The 18,750-nt window shown below is 46.5% G+C and overlaps 1 protein-coding gene across 1 annotated transcript in view; it reads right to left on the reverse strand.

Annotated features, from left to right (window-relative positions):
• Positions 1 to 18,750, reverse strand: part of LOC141259637 (amine sulfotransferase-like) — a 209,883-nt gene that overhangs the window by 30,456 nt on the left and 160,677 nt on the right. Inside the window, exon 5 of the mRNA XM_073675900.1 lies at positions 11,045 to 11,139. Within this exon, the coding sequence (XP_073532001.1) occupies positions 11,045 to 11,139 (95 nt within the window). The remainder of the gene's footprint in view (positions 1 to 11,044; positions 11,140 to 18,750) is intronic.

Consider the following 18,750-nt stretch of genomic DNA (forward strand, 5'->3'; position numbering starts at 1 on the left):
CGCAAGGCGTCCTACCGCCAGTCCCAGCCCCTATGCCTTGGGGTGTCTCCCCGATGCTCTTCACTGAGTGACCCGGCGGCCCGAACCATTTCCTTTGAAAAAATTAAGTGTTCAAACTACAGGTGGTGTAGCTTGCTTAACAGCTGGGATAATCCGCTGACTAGCAGACACTGCTACTAGGCACAAAGTATTTCTTGGGCTAGATACAGTTAAAAATTTGTAATTAGATACTCTCGTTGGATGCTGAGAAAGCATTCCATAGAGTCTCCGGGCACGCCATATAATATTCTCTTAAAAAGCTTGGGGTAGGGGTCTAGGGGACCCTTTTATAGGCAAAATCACGGCCCTGTATCGCAATACGTCACCTAGGCTGAAGATAGATGGAACATTTTCATCACCTTTCATAATCACCAATGGGACAGGGCAGGGATGTCCTCTGTCCCCTCTCTTATACATCCTAGTGATGGAGCACCTGCTCTCATCAATTCGCCATAACCCCAATATTAGGTAGATTGAGGTGGGAGGCACCGAGTACAAGTGCTCTGCATTTGCTGATGATGTCCTAGTATATATGACTCAATCACATATATCCATCCCTGCTGTTATGGCTGAAATAGATCACTTTGTTACATGGTCAAATTTTAAAACCAATGCAGCGAAGCCTGAGGCCCTCAATGTCTCCCTCCCCAAATCCATACAGGATTCCATCCAGTCCAACTTTCCCTTTGCCTGGCCCTCACAGGGTATCAAATACTTAGGAATTCCTATTCATAGAGACCTCTCCCATCTATGTTATCTTAATTTTGGGCCCTTCATTGAACAACTCCATACAGACCATGGTTGGCAAGTTAGAACTGTAAGATTCACTACGTGAACCACTGGTGTTTTGTGGAAAACCACATGTACACTGTGTTCCAAATTATTATGCAAAAAGTGTTTAGGAGTGATAAGAGAAGAATTTTTTGTTTGTCAGTTAAACTCATTGATGGTGATGTGTGTCAGGGCTCTTTATATCACTGTAAGCAATTGCAGACACCTGTGCTAATTAGTTTGGCTGGTGTGTCCAATGAAAGGCAAGACTACTTAAGAAGGCTGTCCCACATTATTAAGCAGCCTACATTTTCTGCCAAAATGGGAAAGAAAAAGGATGTGTCGGCTGCTGAGAAGCAACAAATTGTGGAGTGTTTAGGTCAAGGCATGACTACAATCAACATTGCCAAGACACTTCATCCTGATCATCGCATAATCAAGAAGTATGTGGCTGATTCACAGTACACACGTGTGCGTGCTGATAAGGGAAAATTGTGGACTCTTTCCTACAGGCAATTACGTCAGGTTAAAAGAGCAGTGGCAGAAAAGCCTTGCCATAGCAGCAGACAAGTTTTTGAAGCTGCTGGTGCCTCCAACGTCCCCCGAACAACAAGATGCAGAGTCCTTCAGAGGTTTGCAGCTGTGCGTAAGCCATCCTGTCGACCTCCTCTATCCACTGCACACAAGCAGAAACGGCTCCAGTGGGCCAAACAATACATGAAGACTGACTTCAAAACTGTTTTGTTCACCGATGAGTGCCATGCAACGCTCGATGGTCCAGATGGATGGAGTAAAGGATGGCTGGTTGATGGACACCCCACGCAAACACGGCTACAGCGCCAACAAGGAGGAGGTGAAGTAATGTTTTGGGCTGGAATCATGGGGAGAGAGATTGTCGGCCCCTTTAGGATCCTTGAAGGGGTAAAGATGAACTCCATAATATATGTGGAGTTTCTCAAACAGCACTTCCTGCCATGGTTCAAGAAGAAGAACCATGTATTCCACAGCGAGATCATTTTCATGCATGATAATGCACCATCTCATGCTGCACATAACACATCTGCATCTCTGGCTGATATGGGCATAAAAGGGGACAAACTTATGGTGTGACCCCCATGCTCCCCTGACCTCAACCCCATTCAGAACCTCTGGAGCATCATCAAAAGGAGTGTCTATGATGGAGGGAGGCAGTTCACATCTAAGCAACAGCTCTGGGAGGGTATTCTGTCCTCATGCAAAACAATTGAAGCAGAAACCATCCAAAACCTGACAAATTCAATGGACGAGAGAGTTCAGAAGCTCCTTTCGAACAAGGGGTCCTATGTGCAAATGTAACATCACCTAGAATAAAGTTTTGAGTTGAAAACTGTTTGATTTCAGTTTCTAATAACCTGCTAATGCTTAGAATTTCAAAAATGACCATTTTTTTGTTCTTTATTAAAATGAAAAGGTTGATCGAAGAGAGTGGGGGATCTAAGAGTGTGGCAGCCCAGTAGTCAGGATTACTTCGAATTCTGACAATCTGAGGGTCATGTTGCAGGTAGTGCAGCAAGAAGGCACTCATGTGTCTTGCGCATCTAGGAGACCCAAAATTATTTTCCGGGCTAGATGCAGCTAAAAATTATTATTAATTTGAAAGCTGGTGGAGCTTAGTATAGATGGCCTAATAGAATCAGTACTGCACACTGCTACAAAGCCCAAATTATTTTCCATCCAAGATACAGATAAACATGATTAGTAATTTTAAATCTGGTGGAGCTTAGTATAGATGGCCTAATAGAATCAGTACTGCACACTGCTACAAAGCCCAAATTATTTTCCAGCCAAGATACAGATAAACATGATTAGTAATTTTAAATCTGGTGGAGCTTAGTATAGATGGCCTAATAGAATCAGTACTGCACACTGCTACAAAGCCCAAATTATTTTCTAGCCAAGATACAGATAAACATGATTAGTAATTTTAAAGCTTAAAACGGTTGGTGAGGTGATTTCAACCAATCATCAAGCTTTTACTCTCCCCAGGATGACACAGGGGTAGAAAAGTCATTTCGGATCCATGATTTGCTCATCTTTATGAACGTGAGTCTGTCTACATTATCAGTGGAGAGCCGCGTGCGCTTATCTGTCAGCACACCACCAGCAGAACGCTGGCTGCGGGGCATGACAAGATCTCCAAGGCATAAGTGGCGAGCTCCGGCCATTTATCCAGATTGGAAGCCCAAAAAGAGCAAGGGTCCAGTGACACAGTCATGGCTTCAATGTTTACTTGGAGATACTCCTGTACCATCGTCTCTAGGCGTTGACTATGTGTCAGACTTCTTGTCTCCTGTGGCCTTGCAAAGGATGGGCTAAAAAGTGGCGAAATGATTCCGCAAAATTGATGTTACCAGCAGATACTGTGTTTCTGTTACGGCTTGAGTGCTGAACACTCGACGGTCCCACTGTTGGCAAGTTGGAACTGTGAGATTCACTACGTGCACCACTGGTGTTTTGTGGAAAAGCACATGTAAGATTCTGCAACAGTCTCTGTTGATACTCCTGCATGCATGCATCCCTTTCTATGGCAGGAATAATTTCTGCAAATTTACTTTTGTACCGGGGATCTAACAGTGTGGCAACCCAGTAGTCAGGATTATTTCTAATTCTCACAATTCGAGGGTCATGTTGCAGGTAGTGCAGCAAGAAGGCACTCATGTGTCTTGCGCATCAAGGAGCACCAAGTCCCTGTTGTGTTGGTGGCGAGGTAACAATCATGCTTCCTTCCTCTGTCCTCTCCCCCCAACCTCGCACAACAGAAATGTGATCAAGGTCTCCCTCATCTGATGAGTCTTCCATCAGTTCGTCCTTCACCTCTTCCTGGGCTCCTGCACCTTCCTCACTAGTTTGGCTGCTACCATGTGCCCTGGTAAAACCATCTCCCCCACCTTCACATGCCTGCCGCCTTGGTGCTGCTGACCGTCTGGACCTTGCAGATGTTAGCCCTTCCGCATGCAATTCCTCCTCCTCTACTTCCTCCACCTCCTCTTGTGCCACCACCTGACTCCGAATTCTGTTTAACATGTGCTTCAGCATGTAAATCACCAGAATAGTCATGCTGATAATGGCATCGTCAGCACTAAACATCTTCGTCGCCATTTCAAAACTATGCAGAAGGGTGCATAGGTCCCTGATCTGAGACCACTGCTCCAGCGTGATTTGCCCCACCTCTGGATCTCGTTGGCCCAGGCTATAGGTCAGAACGTATTGCACTAGGGCTTGTCGGTGCTGCCACAGTCGCTGCAACATGTGCAGAGTTGAATTCCACCGGGTAGGCACATCGCATTTTAGCCGGTGAAGTGGCAGGTCCAACGACTTCTGTAGAGATGTAAGTCGCTGAGCTGCGGGATGCGAATGGCGGAAGTGAGCACACAGCGACCGTGCCCTCTGCAGAAGGCCATCTAGTCCGGGATAGTGGGCTAAAAATAGCTGGACAACCAGGTTCAACATGTGAGCCATACAAGGCACGTGTGTGACATTGCCCCGGCGAAGGGCCGCACCCAGGTTTCCAGCATTGTCGCACACGGCCTTCCCTGGTTTCAGGTCCAGTTGAGACAACCATTCATGAAACTGGTTCTCCAGAGCTGACCACAACTCCTCAGCTGTGTGACTCACATTTCCCAGACATTTCAAAGTAAAAACGACGTGATGACTTTGAGTCCTGCTGCCAGCATAGTAATGAGGTGTGCAGGATCCCTTCTGCGCAGTTAGAAAGCTTGTGGCATGACCAGACAGGCTTTGGGTGCAGGTGGAGGACCGAGAGTAGGTTGAGGAGGCAGAAGCAGTGGAGGATCTTTGAGATAAAGAGGATTGACGCACAACTCGTGGGGACGGCAAGACTTGGACAGCAGCCCCTTGACCTGCTGTCACCATAGTTACCCAGTGCCCAGTCAGCAACATGTAACGCTCCTGTCCATGCCTACTCGTCCAAGTGTCTGTGGTAAAATGCACCCTGTCACACACAGAGTTTCTCAAAAAAGCGGTGATGTTGTGTGCGACATGCTGGTGGAGCGCAGGAACACCTTTCTTTGAGAAGTAGTGCCGACTGGGCATCTGGTACTGGGGCACTGCGACTGACATAAGGTCTCGAAAATCCTCTGTGTCCACCAGGCGGAAAGGAAGCATTTCTGTAGCCAAGAGCTTACAGATGGTGAAATTAAACCTCTTAGCTCTCTCATGGCTAGGAGGAAATGGTCTTTTACTTGTCCACATCTGAGGGACCGAGGGCTGGCTGTTGTGCTTAGACGGGGTTGAGAAGGGTGTCCCCGGCAAACTGCCGGTCTGTGAGGAAGATGCAGGTGGATATGTTAGGTTGCCTTGATCCAAAGGTGGTGCTATCGATATCTGACAGCGCTGAACACCAGCTGGTGTTTCCACCTCCAAAGAAAATGATGACCTGCCAATCACGCTGGCTGTTGCGAGTAAAGAGGTGGCAGGTCTGCGTCTCAAAACAGGTGTGACTGCTGTCCCCCCAGTCACAGAGGATGCACAATATGTGGCAGACGGTGTTTTGCCCGGCCGGCTAGGCCGCATTGTAGCACAGTGAGCTTCCCACTGCAACTTATGCTTCATGTCCATGTGCTGGTTCATGCATGAAGTACTCAAACTATGTATTTTTTGGCCTCTACTTAGGTTTTGATGACAAATGTTACAGATAAGACGAGTTGGGTCATCTTTATCGATCTGAAAAAATGCCCAGGCTATGCAACATTTAGCACCCAGGCGACCCGAAGAGCCACCACGACTTGTGGTCAGAGGCTGAGTTGTGTTTGAGGATGCAGTTGTTGACGTGCTTCCAGTACTACGTCTCTGTCCAGGAAGGCGCAACCTGACCTCGTCGTCACTAGCATCCTCCTCCACCTCCTCTGCTGACCTCATCTCTTGGCTGACTGTGGGTTGACAGTAAGTGAGATCTCCAACCTCATCATCATCACCCTGTGTGTTATAACACCCGTCGTCCTCAGAGCCAACCTGTTCCTGCCCTAACAAAAAACTAAAGATGTCGCTCCAATCAGGTATTTCAGTCTCATCATCGTCTTCCTCATTGTCTCCACCAACAGGAGTTACAGTTTGGGAACGAGGGTCTACATTATGGTCAGAACCTTCTGCATCTGGCCCTGGATCTGACTCATAAAGATTCTGGTCATCAGTGCAGATCATTTCCTCGTCTGGATTCACAGAAGCTCTGGAGCCAACCTCTGATTCCCAGGCTATAGTATGAGTAAACAGCTCTGCAGACTCAACCATCTGTTCTACCCCTTACACAGACGGGCAGCTGGAGACTTAGGAGCTGTGAGGAAGCAAGTGATATTGGGGTGACACCTCTGAGGACTGGAGTATTTGTGATGTTGAAGTTGAGGTGGAGGAGAGCCCACTTAAAGGAGCACTTGATATCCGTTGAAGCACCTGCTGTTTTTGTGCCTCATCTGGAATTTGTAGCGATTGGCGTGTCCGTAAGAAAGGGATCTTATCACATTGTCCGCTAAAAGAAGTAGACATTTTAGTTTGGCTGGAAGATGGTCTTTTTTTCTGCATATGTTACTGTTGCTTTAACACCTACCCCACGGACACAACCTTTTTTTCCCTTCCCAACACGCCTATTCCCCTTTCCACAGCAGCAGGCCTTTTTCCAATCATTTTGTTGGTTAACTAATTCACAACTCTGGAGTTGTTTGCACAAAAAACAATGGATGTGAACTGAGCAGAGCTGAGTGGCCAAACTGTGGTATTAGCCCAAAAGTATTGGCTGGGTTAGATGCAGATAAAAATTATATTGAATTTGCAACCTGATGGAGGTTAGTATAGATGGACTAATAGAACAAGTTCCACACACTGCTACAAGCTGAAATAGTTTTTCAGAGCTAGATGCAAAAAAAAATTATATTGAATTTGCAACCTGATGGAGGTTAGTATAGATGGACTAATAGAACAAGTCCCACACACTGCTAAAAGCCTAAATATTTTTTCAGAGCTCGATGCAGAAAAAAATTATATTGAATTTGCAACCTGATGGAGGTTAGTATAGATGGACTAATAGAACAAGTCCCACACACTGCTACAAGCTGAAATATTTTTTCAGAGCTAGATGCAGAAAAAAATTATATTGAATTTGCAACCTGATGGAGGTCAGTATAGATGGACTAATAGAACAATTCCCACACACTGCTAGAATTCGAAATATGTTTTCAGAGCTAGATGCAGAAAAAAATTATATTGAATTTGCAACCTGGTGGAGGTTAGTATAGATGGACTAATAGAATGATGCTATGCCCAAAAGGTTTTACTTCACTAGGTGCAGTAAAAAAATTTGTATTCTATACACAGGTGGTGTAGCTTGCAACACAGATAGGCTACTCCACTGACTAACACACTCTGCAATAGGCCAAAAAGGATTTGCTTTGCTAGATTTAGCCAAATGCTGTGAAAAAAACTTGCACAGCACTGGCACAGACCTGCCTGGCAAAAAGTGATAGGAACTGATGTAACCTAGCCCTGAAAAGGACTGCAATTACAATTAGTCTTTACTCCCAACCTATCTATTTAAGAGCACACACCTGCCTGATAAAAGTCGTAGGAAATGATGTAAACTAGTCCTTAAAAGGACTGCAATCACAACTCTTCCTTACTCCCAAGCTATCTGTAGATTTGTGCGAAAATTGGCTTGAAATTAACAAATTATAGCGCACACAGCAACAGCGGTGCCATCTAACACGCAGCTGCAGCAGTGAGAAAATGGTGGCGACGGGAAAAATGGCTGGGTCTTATAGGGCAAGGACATGTGACATACACTGCCAATGACACATGCCCTTGCTTGTGTGAAAAAAAGCACTTCGCTCCGTGTGTGCGCTGCTGATAGGCTGACAGATTGCACCTCCCCACTGTAAATGCGTTGAAGAGAAAAAAAAATGGAGATCTTCATTATTTCTGCAGAGATCCATCCCCTGCCCCTCCCCCCGCCCCGTTGTACACTCAAACTGCATATTAACATTCATTTTCAGCATTACTGAGAAAAAATCCAGTTATGATTTTGGTGCACGAACAGTTATCGAACATAACCGCGAACAGCCGAATTTTTTTCAAATCGTTCGTGTTCGCCGAACGGCTCGAACACCGCCCAAAACAGCTCGAATTTGAGATTGGCGAACAGTTCGAGTCGAACACTGCTCATCTCTAGTTGGGTCCCCTACTATTCTTCATTTATACCTTTGGCTTGGGACAACTCAGAAAGTTGCATGACTTCCATTACCACCTATACGTTAATGAAAGTAATACAGTTATATGAAAAAGTTTAGGCACCCCTATTAATCTTAAGCTTAATGTTTTATAAAAATCGGTGTTTTTGCAACAGCTATTTCAGTTTGATATATATAATAACTGTTGGACACAGTAATGTTTCTGCCTTGAAATGAGTTTTATTGTACTAACAGAAAATGTGCAATCTGCATTCAAACAAAATTTGACAGGTGCATAAGTATGGGCACCTCACCAGAAAAGTGACATTAATATTTAGTAGATCCTCCTTTTGCAAAAATAACAGCCTCTAGTCGCTTCCTGTAGCTTTTAATGAGTTCCTGGATCCTGGATGAAGGTATTTTTGACCATTCCTCTTTACAAAACAATTCCAGTTCAGTAAAGTTTGATGTTCGCCGAGCATGGACAGCCCTCTTCAAATGATCCCACAGATGTTCAATGATATTCAGGTCTGGGGACTGGGATGGCCATTCCATTACATTGTAATTGTTCCTCTGCATGAATGCCTGAGTAGATTTGGAGCGGTGTTTTGGATCATTGTCTTGCTGAAAGATCCATCCCCTGCCTAACTTCAACTTTATCACTGATTCTTGAACATTATTGTCAAGAATCTGCTGATACTGAGTGGAATCCATGCGTCCCTCAACTTTAACAAGATTCCCGATGCCGGCATTGGCCACACAGCCCCAAAGCATGATGGAACCTCCACCAGATTTTACTGTGGGTAGCAAGTGTTTTTTTTCTAATGCTGTGTTTTTTTGCTGCCATGCATAACGCCTTTTTGTATGACCAAACAACTCAATCTTGGTTTCATCAGTCCACAGGACCTTCTTCCAAAAAGAAATTGGCTTCTCCAAATGTGCTTTTGCATACCTCAGCCGACTCTGTTTGTGGCGTGCTTGCAGAAACGGCTTCTTTCGCATCACTCTCCCATACAGCTTCTCCTTGTGCAAAGTGCGTTGTATAGTTGACCGATGCACAGTGACATCATCTGCAGCAAGTTGATGCTGCAGCTCTCTGGAGGTGGTCTGAGGATTGTCCTTGACTGATCTCACCATTCTTCTTCTCTGCCTTTCTGATGTTTTTCTTGGCCTGCCACTTCTGGCCTTAACAAGAACTGTCCCTGTGTTCTTCCATTTCCTTACTATGTTCCTCACAGTGGAAACTGACAGGTTAAATCTCTGAGACAGCTTTTTGTATCCTTCCCCTGAACAACTATGTTGAATAATCTTTGTTTTCAGATCATTTGACAGTTGTTTTGAGGAGCCCATGATGCCACTCTTCAGAGGAGATTCAAACAGGAGAACAACTTGCAAGTGGCCACTTTAAGTAGCTTTTCTCATGATTGCATACACCTGGCTATGAAGTTCACAGCTCAATGAGGTTACAAAACCAAAAAAAGTGCTTTAGTAAGTCAGTAAAAAGTAGGTAGGAGTATTTAAAACAAGAAAATGATAAGGGTGCTAGAGGCTGTTATTTTTGCAAAAGGAGGATCTACTAAATATTAATGTCACTTTTTCTGGTGAGGTGCCCATACTTATGCACCTGTCAAATTTTGTTTGAATGCAGATTGCACATTTTCTGTTAGTACAATAAACCTCATTTCAAGGCAGAAACATTACTGTGTCCAACAGTTATTACATATATCAAACTGAAATAGCTGTTGCAAAAACACCAATTTTTATAAAACATTAAGCTTAAGATTAATAGGGGTGCCCAAACTTTTTCATATAACTGTATCTCCCTCTCTGGTCCATACATCACCTGTCTGTTGTCCAGAATCCCAGAGGGTCTATCAGTCATATCCTCCTTCTTCTTCTTTTGCTTCCTAAAACTCAATGTGGACAAAGTCAAACTCATCATCTTTCCTCCATGCAACTTAATTCACCTACCTGATCTATTTATCACAATAAATGACATCACACTTTCCCCGGTACCAGAAGTCCGCTTCCTCTGAATAACCCTTGACCCTGCCTTGTCCTTCAAACCACACATACAAATTCTTATCACCTCTTGATGCCGCCATCTCAAAAATATTTACAGAATCCATCCTTTTCTCAACCTTAAATCTAGTAAAAAACTAGTGCATGTCCTCATCATCTCTTAGCCTCCCTACTTAGCCTCTCTACTAACGGTCTCACACCTTTCCAGTCCATCCTTACCTCTACTGCCTAAATAATCTACCCCTGTTATTAGAATCCTACGGCTACTAAATAATCCATCAATCCTAGCTACTCCTCTGCTTCTCCTCTCTGAAAAGGTGAGTATATACTGACAGATCATGTGACACTAAGATTGCACACAGGTGGACTTCCTTTCATGTGACTTATGAAGGTAATTTCTTGCACAAGAATTTTTTAGGGGCTTCAAAGCAAAAGGGATAAATGCATATGTGCATACCAATTTTTACTTATTTTATCCAATACATGTAATTTTTGTCTATATTTTTCTCACTTCACTTCACCAACTTAGACTATTTAGTGCTGATGCATCACACACAAATCCGATTGCAGAAATATTTAAACACAGGTTGTAATGTAAAAAGCCAAGGGGGTGAATACAGGCACTGTACTGTTGGAGCATCTGTATGATCAACATAAAGTGTTCTGCATGCGTTTTTTCTGCCAGGGAGATGCAGAAATGCTGCAGAAATTTTCTGCTTCATTTCTGCATCGTGGGCACATAGCCTTCCACTCCTGTTTTTGGCTCCCAATCCTGAGAAAAAATGCTGACCGAATACTGACCAAATACTTATAGTGGGGCGGTGGCCTAAATTTTAAAATGCACGGACATTTTAACATACTTATTGGAAAAAAATAAGTAAATGGGCATCACAATTGTCAGGTTTTAGGTCTTTGGCAATAAAATCTTTATATAGGTAAAAATTCTACTCTATGCCCCAGGAATGGGCATATTTTTCTATAATGCACATGATCTTAATTACCTTTATCATTTCCTCATATGTCAAGAAAAGTATGTCAAAATCCTCTTTGTGCTGGTACCAGCCCATTAGATGATCAAACCACGAGCCACTTATCACTGTAAATTAAGATAAACTTTATCATTATATAATTTTTAAATACATTAACAGTTTACAATTTTGATGATCACTCTTGCTTTAAATTTGAGGGATAATCTACAGATTAGACCCTACCACTTTGACAGGAAGCCCTTTGGCGGAAACAATGACCATCTGCAGTTTGTTGTCAAAAAAAGATTTAAAGGCAATCTGTCACCAGCTTTGTGCTACCCCATCTCAGAGCAGCATAATGTAGGGGCAGAGACCCTGGTTCCAGCAATATGTAATTTACTCTGCTTCTGCAGCAGTTTTAATAAAATCACTGTTTTATCGACTGCAATCTTACCAGTACTCTGAATGCTAAGCTCCTTATAACCCCACCCAATGAGTGAGAGCTTTCTGTGTATGACTCGCCCCCAGGGCAGTGGGGTACTCGGCGTCTGGGCCTATGGATGCTGGGGGGGGATATGTCACAGTGGCTGGCCCGATCCGTGTCCCAGGGCGCTCAAAAAAAAGGAATAGTTTATATGGAATTTGTAGTTTGATGTGACGCCACCTGTGGTTTCTGGTAATTTGTACCAGCGCTGCTGCAGACCTCTGAGGCAGTTGATAGGCAGCTGGGATGGAACAGTTCCCCACAGGTGGAGCGGGCCTCAGGGCAGTGTAGGTGCTAATGGTGGGTGGTGATGCTGGGACCTGTGGTGCAGGAGGGATGGTGCAGCTGAAACAACGGACGGAGGCAGTGGAGTGCAGTCATCCGAGTTTTACTCACAGTTCTTGTTCAAGGTTCTCGGGTACACTGTACGGGTGTCCGCCTCCGCGTCGCACTTCGTCTACCAGATGAGGGATCCAGCACTTCCTCAGATATTTTAGGAGTGCTTGACGGAACCCCGCGTGCTTTACGTTCCTCACTAGACCGACTTCTCACGCTGGGTCTTCTCCCTCCTGCCCTGCGCTTCCCCATACACAGTCCCGATCTGGTGCTCTGAAGTCCCTCTGGAGTTCCCGGACCTACTTGACCCTCATGGTGACTAGAATGAGGCTGTGGCAACTGCACTATAAAAGTCAGAAGCCTCCGGTTTTATCGGTCGACCATGACAGCACCACGAGAGAGGGAATCCGCCCACCAAGGACAGGAAACCTACAGGCTTAAAAGGGGGCGGCCCTCCCTCTCGCCTCAGTTTGGTTTCCTGTCCTTGATGGAGGAAGCCGGTCGCAGGCGAAAGAACGTGGATGGCGACGGCTGTCGATCCTGCGCCCCTGTCTGGGGACGGCAGCTCCAGCGTTGGCCTATGCTCGTGCGCCCCTATATGGGAGAGGCACAGTATCCTGAGCACTGGGGGTTCCTTTTGCAATGGGGCTGCGCCCCTGTCTGGGGTGGCATCCCCTTTTCTGCCTCAAGCCAGGTGCGCCTCCCGTGGGAATGTAGGCCCTGGCTGAGCCCCAAAAGTGTGGTGGGGTCTGCATCCCGAGTGGGGATGACAGCCCACCATCGCCCTCCGTAAGTATGGGGAGGGGGGGGCGAGGGCCAAGGTGATTGTGTCCCCTCGCCCTGCGCTGGGTGAACGCAGCGCGGTGCAGCGCGGCTTACCTGAGGGAGCGCTGACAGCATGCGTCCTCACGCGAAGCTCGTGCGGCGCGTACTTCCAGGTTTCGGTAAGACGCGGCCCGATGACGTCACCGCGACTCGGAGATCATGTGCCGGTGTCAAAAGAGCGCGAAATTCAAAAAAAAAGAAAAAATGGAAAAAGGGGGCTGATGTGCTGCTAGAGGGGAGGAGTCAATACCTATTTAAACTATCAGGTAACATGGCTCAGTGCTTCCCAAAGCTTCATTCTTTCCTTATGGAGTCTGAAGGTGTCCAGTTGCAGCAGCAGGTGGAGTAGCCACCATCTTCACCATCTCAGCGGCTGTCTGGGGAGCCCCAAAAAAAGCATCGCGCACGTGGTTCTGGTAGCCGGTCCTCAGGAAAACGGAGCTCGGGGTCTAGGTCTGGTCACCATACCTCCGGTAGAACGGACGAATCTGCAGCCTCTAGGGAAGGTTCCCCAGCTGAGAAGGGTCCTTCCTCCAATCCGGTACCAGCTGTTTTTTCTTCCTGAGCCACCTGGGTAAGTGATCTTCGAGTAAGTTCACTTAGTAATATGGTATCCCTTCTCCCCTTCTAAATTTTAACAGGGGAAGAAATGTACCGCCAAGGCAAGGCATATACAGTGTGTGCTATGCAAGTCTCTTCTTCCTGACGGATACCCTAAAAAGCTATGTCAGTTATGCATAAACCAGACACTGGCAGAACAGGGTCCTGCTCTAACTTCTGGTTTAAAAACCTTAGTTAAAACAGAGATTCACAAGGTCCTCTCCAGGAGAGTTAAAGAGAAAGTGAACTCGGACTGTGAGATCCCGTTAGTCTTGGATGACCCCCTATCCTCTCCCTATGAGTCGGATTCACATAGTGCAGCCTTTTCCTCAGCTTCCTCCTCTGACAGTGGTGTGGGACAAAATTGCTTCCCCCTTGCTTAAGTGGACGGATTGATTAAAATGGTTCAGTCCACTATGGGCATCACAGAGGCCAGGCAGGAGAAGTCAGTCCAGGACGTTATGTTCGGGGGGCTGGGTCAAAGGAAGAGAAGAAGTTTTCCGTTGAAAGAAAAGATTCAGGGCTTAATCCTTAGTGAATGGAAAAAAACGGAAAGGAAGGGCGCTCTACCTCCATTCTTCAAAAGGAAGTACCCCTTTGAGGAATCAGCCTCTTCCTCCAGGGAAAAAGCCCCCAAGATAGATGTGGCCATTTCCAAAGCCTCTAAGAGTTCTTCCCTTCCGTTTGATTATATGGGAGCTCTTAAAGACCCCCTGGATAGAAAGGCTGATTCTTTCCTTAGAGGGACCTGGGAGACTTCGGCGGGAGCCCTAAAACCCGCGGTGGCAGCTACTTGTACTGCCAGGTCCCTAATGATCTGGCTGGACCAGCTTGAAGCCCATCTTAAAAACAATACCCCCAGGAAGGAAATCTTGGCGGACATGTCTCTTCTTCAGGGGGCGGCAGCCTTTCTAGCGGACGCATCGGCAGATTCTGTCAGATTAGCAGCAAGGTCGGCCGCCATGTTTAACTCGGCCCGGAGACCCTTGTGGCTAAAATGTTGGCCGGGGGACATTCATGCGAGGACAAGACTCTGCGCTATCCCTTGTGAAGGGGGACATCTTTTTGGGTCGGTTCTGGATGAGCTACTGGATAGAGCAAGTGACACAAAAAGAAGCTTTCCTAACCTATCTGCCCCCATGTACAAACGTCCTTTTCAGAAAAGATGGTTTCTACGTAATAAGCGCCAGAAAGGTCAGGATAAATGGGAAGACCGTAGACCGAAAGATAAAGGGCTCCTGTTCGGATCCTCTTCTGCTAGCCAAGGCCCCCGAAAACCGAGCCAATGACTCGCAGCCCAGGTAGGGGGGAGGTTATTGGTCTTCTTATCTGCCTGGACAAATATTTCTTCTAATAATTGGATCCTTGGTCTGGTAGGGTCCGGCCTGAGACTCGGCTTTCAGCGAGTCCCTATTGGGAGGTTCGTCCTGACCCCAAACTGGTCCTCAACACGGGAGCAGATGGCCCTACAAGTGGAGGTCCTGAATCTGGTCCATAAGGCCGTCTTAGTGGAGGTCCCGATTGCAGAAAAGGGACTGGGGTTCTACTCACCGTTATTTTTGGTCACTAAACCTGACGGATCCTTTAGGTGCATTATTAACCTTAAGGCCCTGAAACATTTTTTGTTAATTCCCACCTTTAAAATGGAGTCCATTAAGTCTACTATAAAACTATTGTTTTCAGGCTGTCACATGGTAGTTTTGGATCTAAAGGACACATATTACCATATACCTATACACAGAAGCTTCCAAAAATACCTTAGAGTGGCCTTGGTCATAGGGGATGAAATCAAACATTTCCAATTTGTGGCCTTGCCATTCGGTCTCGCTATAGCCCCTAGAGTATTTACAAAGGTGATAGCGGAGGTGATGGCTCATGTATGGGAACATAATGTGCTAATTATCCCTTACTTAGATGATTTTTTGATCATTGGGGACTCAGCCTCTCAATGTGTCTCCCATCTTAAATTGGTCTCCTCTATTCTGGAAGGCCTGGGCTGTAATCTAAATCTGGAGAAATCCAGGGTAGTCCCTTTGAGAGTACAGCAGTTCCTAGGTATCATGCTAGACTCAGACCTCCAGATGTGTTTCCTTCCAGAAGCCAAAAAACAGAAGGTCAAAAGGCTGGTGGAAGGAGCTCTTGCGAACCCGGTCATGTCCCTTAGGGCTGCAATGTCCTAACTTGGTACCCTAATATCTTGTCTGCCGGGGGTAATGTGGGCACAATACCACTATAGAGTTTTACAGTGGGACGTCCTACAGAATGAGGTCTCGTTACGTGGGCACTTGGAGAGACGGATGTTCTTATCTCCTTGGTCTATTGACTCTCTACAGTGTTGGGTGAATTTAGAAAACTTATCTCAAGGAGTTCCCTGGGTGGTCAGAATATCTGAAATAATTACAACTGACGCAAGTCTACATGGATGGGGAGCTCACTTGGGGGATATGATTGCACAGGGTTTCTGATCGGATGCTCAGAGAGCTCTTTCCTCTAATACCAGGGAACTACAAGCAGTTGATAGGGCTGTTAATCATTTCTTACCATTCCTTCACAATAAGAACATTAGGATCCTGTGTGATAATAATATAGCAGTAGCTTATATTAACCATCAGGGGGGGTACTCATGCTGGAGCGCTAATGAGAGTGGCCCTCCACATCAAAGGGAAAGAAAATTCAAAGGCAGACTTTTTAAGCCGTCATTTTTTAAGGCAAGGCGAATGGGAACTAAAACAGGACATTTTTTCCCTATTAGTCCGGAAATGGGGTCTTCCAGTGGTGGATCTCTTCGTCACAAAGCAAAACCAGAAGACAAAGGTTTTTTGCTCACTAGATCCGAGAGAAAGGCCCCTGACTGTAGACGCTCTCCAAATCCCTTGGAACTTCAGTCTGGCCTATGCCTTCCCACCGTTAAACCTTCTGCCTATGGTGCTAAGAAAGATCAGAGAGGACAAGGCAAGGGTCCTCTTGATCGCCCCCTTTTGGCCCAAAAGACCCTGGTTCTCATGACTGAGGAACATGTCCATCTCGGACCCTTGGGTCCTGCCCGAAGTTCCGGATCTCTTCAGCCAGGGTCCAGTGCTCCATCCGCGAGCTCCGGGCCTCCACTTGACGGCGTGGAATTTGAGTGGTCCCTGCTAGAACTAAAAGGTTTTTCCCAGAGTCTAGTATCTACTTTATTACGTAGTAGAAAGCCTGTCACTACCAAAATTTATGCAAAAATTAGGAACAAGTTTTTATCCTTTTCTAAATCTTCAGTGGATAAGGGAGCGCCAATTGGGAAGATTTTAGAGTTCCTACAAAGGGGCTTCGAGCTGGGGTTAGCAACGAGCACCTTGAAGGTCCAAGTGTTGGCACTAGGTGCTCTCTATAACTGTGTCCTCACAGAAAACTATGGGATTTCCCGCTTTATAAAAGCAGTAGGTAGATCCAGGCCAGTTACCAAAACTAATGTCGTTCCATGGGACCTAAACCTGGTTCTGAAAGCGTTAGCTGGGTCACCCTTTGAGCCGATAGATTCTGTATCCCTGAGATCTATTACCCTCAAAACAGCGCTTCTTGTAGCCCTAACATCTGCTAGGAGGATTGGTGATATTCAGGCTCTGTCTTCTGGCCCTCCCTTCACCCAGGTCCTGGACGACAGAATAATTCTTAGAGCAGATCCAGCATACTTGCATAAGGTAGCTTTCATAGACTTCAGGAAGTAATATTACCCTCTTTTTGCCCGAACCATGGTAATCAGAGAGAAGCAGATTTCCATGCTTTAGATGTGAGAAGGTGTGTGGTTAGGTACCTTGCTGTCACTCAGCCCTTTAGGAGAGATAGTTCCTTGTTTATCTACTATCAGGGGGTTAGGAAGGGGCTTAAGGTCTCTAGATCCACCATAGCTAGATGGATTAGGGAGGCCATTACACTAGCTTATGTATCCAGCGGAGAGGAAGTACCGCGTGGCCTGAAAGCTCACTCTACCCGGGCGGTGGCAACCTCATGGGCAGAGAGGTCTGGCGTCTCGATGGAGGACATATGTAAGGCAGCTACCTGGTCTTCTCCATCTACCTTCTATAAGCACTATAGACTAGATCTGGGTGCTTCATCTGACCTCACAATTGGGAGAAGGGTGCTCCAAGCGGTGGTCCCTCCCTAGACTCTTCATCTCTGCAATTCTCTCATGGTGCTGTCATGGTCGACCGATAAAGAGATTAGTTACTTACCGGTAACGGGATTTCTCGGAGACCATGACAGCACCCTTATATTCCCTCCCTTCACCGATTTTTGGGAGCACTTCTTATCTGTTTTCATTCTTTATTCTCACACATTGGTATTGTAAGAAAATGTATATACTGTTTGTTTCATGATTATGTTGCTATGTCTACTAACCGGGCGGTCTTCTCAATGCTCTGTAATCCAAACTGAGGCGAGAGGGAGGGCCGCCCCCTTTTAAGCCTGTAGGTTTCCTGTCCTTGGTGGGCGGATTCCCTCTCTCGTGGTGCTGTCATGGTCTCCGAGAAATCCCGTTACCGGTAAGTAACTAATCTCTTTTCCAGCCGAGAACTGGAGTAACATGGCTGGTCCAGGGGCCGGTCCCCTTCTTGCGGCCTGATCCTTCTGACACCTGGCAGATTCGGGGCGTACGGGTGCCGTCCTACACTCATCGTACCCCCTTGGATCCCTTCTATAGAACAGAGCCTTACTCCTCTGCTCCCCTCCTGGGCCTCTAGTACTAGGCCCCACTTGTGGAGCAGAGCTCCTGAAGAGACTCTGCTCCCTGACTGACTGTCTTCACTCACTGAACTAACTGACCTGCCACCCTAAGATGGCTTCCCTATATACACCTCCTACAATGGTGCTCCCCTACTCTACATCCTCCACCCACACCCACTACTGGTTCTGACTCGCCCCCTGGGCCGTGGGGCACCCGGAAACGGGCTTCAGTGCAATGATGGGGGTAGTAGTGGCAACCTGATCCCGTGGCTCAGGGTGGTCAGACCAAATGCTGTGGCAGTCTATTTGTAGGGTTTTGAATGTCCGACTATGCCACCCGTGGATTGCGGTCAGGGATGACCGCCGCTGCAAGGCAGACCGCTGAGGCTGATGTTGGTATGCAGCACAGGGATAGGATAACTTCCCACGGGAAGAGTGTAGCCTCAGGGCAGTGTAATAGGATGCTGGGGGTGATGGTGCAGGCCGCAATAATAAGGGTTAAGAGTCTGCTTTAAACAGTCCAGGGTCTTTATTGTAGTTAGCACTAATGACCCAACAGGAGTACAGGGTAGGAATGGGCCTGGGTGTCTGAGAGCATTCGGGCGAGCCCCACTGGTCAGGGTGAGTGGGTAAGCCTACCGTTCTCTCTGCCCTTGCTGACTATCCCCCTTTTCGTGGTGTGATAGCCCACATCCCTGAGCTGGCTGTGTACTTCGCCTGTATGGCTTGCGACTCGGGCCTTAGATACCTGTTGCTTTTCCGTACTGTACCGGTCCCTCTGTGTGGCAGAACCTCC

This window comes from Phyllobates terribilis, unplaced genomic scaffold (genome assembly GCF_046119375.1).
Source record: "Phyllobates terribilis strain yellow unplaced genomic scaffold, ASM4611937v1 Scaffold_3__8_contigs__length_932513732, whole genome shotgun sequence".
Classification (NCBI taxonomy): Eukaryota; Metazoa; Chordata; class Amphibia; order Anura; family Dendrobatidae; genus Phyllobates; species Phyllobates terribilis.